General features: G+C 52.2%; 1 protein-coding gene across 3 annotated transcripts; it reads right to left on the bottom strand.

Moving 5' to 3' along the window:
- Positions 1-829: 829 nt before the first annotated feature.
- RETREG2 (reticulophagy regulator family member 2) lies at positions 830-6,477 on the bottom strand. 3 transcript variants are annotated; one of them, XM_080669271.1, is made up of 9 exons: positions 6,079-6,459; positions 5,720-5,826; positions 5,022-5,052; positions 4,527-4,662; positions 4,041-4,125; positions 3,606-3,749; positions 3,346-3,440; positions 3,052-3,187; positions 830-2,556 (listed from the first exon to the last, which is right to left on the bottom strand). In XM_080669271.1, exons 1-9 carry the CDS (start codon positions 6,321-6,323, stop codon positions 1,925-1,927), a joined length of 1,611 nt encoding a protein of 536 aa, XP_080525397.1. In that variant the 5' UTR covers positions 6,324-6,459; the 3' UTR covers positions 830-1,924. The 3 variants fall into 3 exon arrangements, with proteins under 3 accessions (XP_080525397.1, XP_080525398.1, XP_080525399.1); XM_080669272.1 differs by having other exon boundaries at positions 1,061-2,556; positions 4,527-4,574; positions 6,079-6,477; XM_080669273.1 differs by lacking the exon at positions 4,527-4,662 and having other exon boundaries at positions 1,061-2,556; positions 6,079-6,474.

Here is a 6,477-nt window from a genome sequence, read left to right as displayed (position 1 = left end):
AATCAATGAAATATATTAAAAAAAAAAAAATCAGGTAGAATTGCCATATGGATCCTCCAGATGGAGGCTGAGGATGTGAACTCATAAAGGAGGCCATCTGCTTAGTTCTGGGCTTTCTCCAACGTGTTCTTCCCTAAAGAGCAAAGGTTCTGTGTCCATTCTTTGTAAAGTCAAGATATTAGATTGGTTCTCAAATGTCCATGTCCTTGAGTATCTCTCCATTTGTGCACTATTAATGGACAGGGGCTTCCTGTCCCAGTGTGATTGCTGGAGCCAGACTGCTTGGATGTGGATCCTGGCTCCACTCTTTACTAGGACTGTGGCCTTCTGGAACGTTAGACTGTGTATAAAATACAGTGAGTAACAGTATGTATCTCAGGATTGTGAGGGGAAAAAATAAGTATCAACTCATTTTAGAAAAGTGCTAAGCACATTTTATGTATTCAATTAGTGGTAGTTCTATTCTTTAAAAACGTTTTTATTGATTTTTAGAGAGGGAGAGATAGAAACACCAATTGGCTGCCTACTGGGAATTGAGACAACCTGGGCATGTATCCTGACCTGGAATCAAACTGGCAACCTCTTGGTGCATGGGATAATGCGCTACTCAACCAACTGGGCCACAAAGGCCAGGCAATAGATACTATTTCTTTAGTGTTACTTGGTCTGAAATCAATTTTGATACAGGTAGGTCTGGTTTGGTCTCCCCTGTATATATAATCCAGAGCTGAGTTATTGCATATAGATGGGTAAGAGTGTTTAGGTTGTAGGAAACACACTAGAAAACAACTGTTATGGAACCAAATTTGTACTGATTGGGAAGATGAGGCAATTTCTTCCTGCATACTTTATTCATGTATGCTAAATCTCACTAAACACATAACCCCATCAGGGAAAATAGCTAGGGCTGTTAGGGTAATCCCTGTTTCTGGCCTTGTTTTGCACCAGGTAAATAAACAGCCAGGAATAAGATTGGGGACAAGGAGGTAAGGGGTGAGGATGGCACAGAGCAGAGTGTAGCAAGCAGTTCACAGTGAGGCAAGCAGGTAGGCAACAGCAGTTATAGCCAATCAACATTTTATTTTTCCAATCAACACCTGCACAGATGTTACTGTCCACTTCCTCACTCTAGTAGGGGGTCCCAGCACACTTGAACTACTCTTGGCCCAGTGGAACAGGTCTCCTTTTCTTCCCTGGAACAGTAAGAAAGCCCCTCTTCCCAACAAGACAGAGCTCCTGCTCACTAACACAGTGCTGGTACACGTGCTGTGGGATCCCTGCTCTGCTCCTGTATATAAAAGGCTGGGATTAACTAGGCCAAGGGTGCAGTGGAGGGTCCACAGTCTTCAGTGACCTAAGTGCTCAACTACTGGCCTGACCCCCAACCCCCGCGCCGCCCCGGGTTTAGTCTGCACCTCCCAAACAGGAGCCTCCTTAAAGTTTTAGCCAGGGAGGAGCTGGCAGAGTGGGGATTGAGCTGCTAAGGACAAGACACAGCAGGGAAATAAAGCAGAGAAGAGCACAGGACAGGAGAGAAAAATGATAAAGTGTCTAAACTAAACAAGTGGGACATAAGAACAGACCGGCACAGGTCCCTGAGGATAGGAGGAAAGAGACCACCAGGGTTTAGGGCAGAGTGGAATGAGAATAGAGATGAGGCAGGGAGGCAAGTGCAGGCTGAACTTCCCTAGCCCTGTTCACATCCACTAACCCAAATGTAAAATTATTTACAAACTTAAAACCAATCCCAGGCACTGTAAGCAGGCCTGGGACAACAGGCAGGCAGGTAGGCAGAAAGTAGACTAGCTATCGCCTGACAGCCAGCTTCCCCACGTACTGCCGCTCCTAATAGTAGAGAAAGGAGAGAGCAGTGACAGCCCTAGCCAGGAAGCCTTATTACTGTGCCTGCAATTTCTTCCATGGCTCATGGCTCTGCCATGGTCTCAGCTTCTTGGTCTGACTGTAGCAGAGAAAGGGTGTTGGGCCCTAGGGGTGGAGGGGGTGGAGCATCAGGGGGCTCTGGGGATGTCTCTGGCCCCAACCCCAGCTCTGCATTCAGCTGCTCCAGCTCCCCCTGATCCAGCAACTCGAAGTCCTCAGAGGCAAGTGCCTCTTCTTCCTCAGGGGCAGGCAGGGGCTGGGGAGAGTCCTGGGGAAGAGGTGGGAGCACTGAGAGGGAAGGGACTGGGTCACTTTCAGCAAGGCAAAGTAGGGGTGACAGGGTGCTCGAGGGCGTGGCGGGGTCACCACTCACTGCCTCTGGGCTCAGTGTCTCCACTGGTCCTCCAGGGGAGAGCTTTACTTCATCCGTGGGAGAACCTGCCCCATTGAAGTGTGTGTTCACAAAGTGAAGGGGGGATGAGAGCCGAAGCAAGGTTTCCTTGGCTGCCACAACTTCCTCCTCCTCTTCCTCCTCTTCCTCCAGGTCTTGCCTTGAGAGGACCTCAGGGGGGCCCAGCAGGTCTTCGGGAGAGGCCATCTCTGTCTCCTCTCCCTCCCCCAGCTCCCGGCTCAGGGCTTCCTCTGGCTCACTTGGCAGGCTCTGCTGGTCCAAATCTGTGCAGAAAACAAAGGGTTAGGAATGAGCCTGCTATTCTGAATGGCCGTAATAGGCCAATATGTTCAAGACTGAGAACTTGGGCCCTAGCCAGTTTGGCTCAGTGGATAGAGTGTCAACTTGTGGACTGAAGGGGTCCTGGGTTTGATTCCAGTCAAGGGCATATTCCTGGTTACAGGCTCAATCCCCAGTAGGGGGCATGCAGGAGGCACCCGATCTATGATTCTCTCATCATTGAGGTTTCTCTCTCCCTCCCTCTCCCTTCCTCTCTGAAATCAATAAAAAAAATATATTAAAAAAAAAAAAAAAGAATGAGAGCTCGGGACATGGAATGCTGGGCTAGGCCTTAGGTATTAAGGTCTTTTAGGATCTTGAAGTAGAATTAGAGGGTCAATTCTCCAAAGAAAACAGTTATGGGGCAACAATTAGAGAGCAAGGTCAGTATCTCACAACAGGGAATAGGAAGATCGGGAAGGGCAAAGGATTGCCCATACCTTCAGAGACATCAGTTAGTTGTGGAGTTGTGGCCCGGGATACTGAGAAGCCGCCACTCTCCAAGATAGATGCCTCCTCATCTGACAGCTCTGAGTCTGTAATGGCCAAAGCCAGTGCTGTTTTCTTCACATCCACCTGCAGGAGAACCAGGATGAACACAACAGATAAGGGGATAAGAGAACCAGTTTCTAGGAGCACCCCCTCACCAACCCCCACCGCTTAAGAGGTGACTGCTCTAGAGCAGAGATTCCCCTCAACCTTCTACTTGACACCCCATCTCCTTTGGATCTCACCACCGGGGAGAAGCCAGCCAGTTCTGCCTCGCTTTCACTCTCTGTGTCTGCCAGTGGCTCATCACTTCCGGGGAGTGTGTTCTTCCCTTGCCGCTCTAGAGAAGCAAGAGCACCAGGGTACTCACCAAGCAGGGATAGTAGTGGGGGGCAAACCTGGCCAAGGGACTGGAGAATATCTAAATTCTACGGTGTTTCATGAGCCATATGCTAAAGCCCTCCCCGTGCCCCCCTCCCCTCACCAGGTTACAGGAGCCCCTTACTCCTCTTGTCGTGTTTGTGATGCAGGGTGTCAGCTTCTGCCTTCATGCTGTAGTCCAGCTGCATGAGCAGGGGCTCGAGGCGAGTGTACATCCTCTGGATCAGCTCATGATAAACCACCAGGGGCCACAGCAGGATACTCAGCACTAGAGGATAGAGCATCCACTCAGAGGTCCCTATGCTTATTTCCTAAGGGCCCTTATTCAACTGGTCCATAAACAGAAAGGGCTGAAGGAAAATAAGGTCCTTTCCTGAGGCTGTATCCCCTGCCCTCCTCCCTGATGACTCTTCCACTGTTACTAATACTATAGCATCCCTTGGGAATCTCTGTAAATGGGCAACTGACAAGAGAGAGAGCACAGTCCTCCCTGTAGGTCGGTCCAGGAAAAGATGATAAGGAGAGGGCTTTGGGAAGGGCAAGGTTAGACCCTACTCACAGACAATGTAGGAAATCATAATCCCTGGAACATAGTGTCCCAGCACAGCCAACACAGCACAGCCAGAGCAGACTCGAGCACAGAACTGCAGAGAAGAGCACAGGGTCAAAGAACTTGGGCTGAGGTATGTGCCCCACTCATTTGGGCAAGAAATCACTGCTCAGCTGGTGAGAGGAGGGGTATGTCCTCTAGGAATGCGGTGATTCAGTCTAGTCAAGAGGATGCCCAAGACCACCAGGTCAGGAAGTTTGCAATAGCTGCCATCAAACACCTGTAATTCAAACTGGTCTGCCTTGCAGGAAATAGTGTCAGGACATCAGCTTATTCCTTGAGGCAAGACTGCCTCCTGTACTAGGCTACTAGCTGTGAATGTTCCTAAAGTAGACACTAGGTCTCTTCCTAAAGTGTCCAAGCACTCCTCCCCACCCGCCCCAACTCTTCTTTCCCACAGTGCAGGGAACTGTTCTATGACATGGGGGAGGTTACCTGAGCTGGATTCTGCCTCTTGTACTGCAGCAGCTCCTGCAGGTGAATCTGGAAGGTGAGCCAGCTCTCAGCCAGGTATCTGCACAACTCGGGCACACTCAGCAGGTGCGGCCGGGCGCCTGACCCCGCACCCTCACTGGGGAGACATGACATGACCCCTGGAGGCCTCAGACACCAGCTTCCTAAGCACTTATATCCCTCTGAGAATGTCAACGAGATCTTCAGTCTAAGGAAATGGATAACCCTACCTCCCAAAGGAAGGCTGTCCTGGTCCAGGGAAGCAAAGCCCAGAGCTCCCAACCCTGTGCCCCCAAAGGTGAAGGCACACAAACACCTACACAGGAACCTAGAACCAAGCTAATTAGCAGTCCATTCACTATGCTGGGGTCTGTGCCTACAGAAGCTGCAGTGTTGCCCTGCACCATGGTGACACTGGCACTTTGCAAAGCAAGACAAGATTTGGGCATTTGTCTTCAAGAGGTGGCCTGCACTCACCTGTCAGAGTGTGGCTCCTCTGGGGATGATGCTATAGAGAGAGGAGGGGGACAAGTTACTGAGTGGTCGGGGCTTTGGGAGACACTCCCCAAGGCAGACAGTCCCAGAGGACTTTCTTCAGGTGCCAACTGCAGGGAGCATTATTGTGTATTGTTTGTACGAGTCTCGTTTTTTAGACTTTACCCTCCTCAAACACAGGAACTACATCTTATTCATGTTCACATTCCAAGCAACTTGCACACAGCCTGGCACCTAGTTACTCAAAAAAGCCTAGTAAGTAAATACATGAATTAAACACAAATGCACAACACACACAAACCAGTGAGAGCTAACATGCATATAATTCCTATCACATATGAAATCTCCTGATGAAGTAAGTTCTAGCATCCCTGTTTTATAGATGAGGAAACTGAAGCAAACAGAGATAGGGTGGCTTTTACAAGGTCACACACATGGGAAGTGGCTGAGCAAACAATGGAACCCAGGCAATCTATCTAGGGAGTCCACAATCTTTACTACATTCACACTAATACCCATTTTGAGAAAGGAGCAATTCTCGATTTCCTAACGGGGAGAGTGGTGGTGACTGGGAGGCAGGTGGCCTGCGGTCCATTCCCCTGACCACTCAACTCATCCAGCGGGCTCAGCCACAAAGCAAGTGCCCCATGGGCTTGCTAAATAAAGGAAGTGACACTCACCTGACATGTCAGGGAGGAAGCGAGGCTGCCAGAGATCCAGCAGAAAATAGGCCAAAAGTGAGACGCTGAGTAGGAAGATGGGCCGGAGGGACGACGAAGACAGCAACCTTCAGGAGAAGACAGGCGCCTCAGCGGTGAATGGGTGAGAGCGGCCCCCACAGCCATCGCAAAGGGCGGAAAAGCCCCCACTGATGGGGCATGGGAACCTCCGGGCCTAACACGAGACCGGAAGACGGAGTAACAGGGCAACCTGGCGCAAGACGGTCTTTACAAACGGAAATGGGTCACTCCCCAGAGCAAGTGTCCGGCCCCGCGCCCCCCGCGCCGCCGGCCCCACCCCCTTCCTCCGCGGCCGTTACCAGAAGAGGCCGTTGAGCGCGGCCGCCGTGACCAGGCTGTGCAGCGGCTTCTCCCACACCAGCAGCCGCTGCGCCGCCGCCAGCACCGACTCCCAGCCGCGGAGCCGCAGCCACAGCGTCGTGGCCAGGCGTCCCACCGCCTCGGCCGTGGCCGCCTCCTCGTCCGCCTCGCTAAGGCTCAGAACCGGGCCCGGGCCTAGGCCCAGGCCCCCGCCCGCGTTACCCCCGCCACCGCCGCTCGCCATAGCCCCGCCGCAGCCGCCGCCCAAGCCCGCGAGGAGCCAGGGCTGCGCGGCCGCCGCCGCCGGGGGCGCGTCAGGCGGAAGGGGGCGCACGCCGCGGAGAGCGCCGTGGAGGCAGCCCCCGGGCAACACGTGATGGCGGAGCGACGGGCCTGTC

The sequence above is a fragment of the Plecotus auritus genome (assembly GCF_963455305.1).
Source record: "Plecotus auritus genome assembly, chromosome: 5".
NCBI lineage: Eukaryota > Metazoa > Chordata > Mammalia > Chiroptera > Vespertilionidae > Plecotus > Plecotus auritus.
Note: the sequence above shows the minus strand (reverse complement) of the source record. Positions and strands in the feature narration are given on the sequence as shown.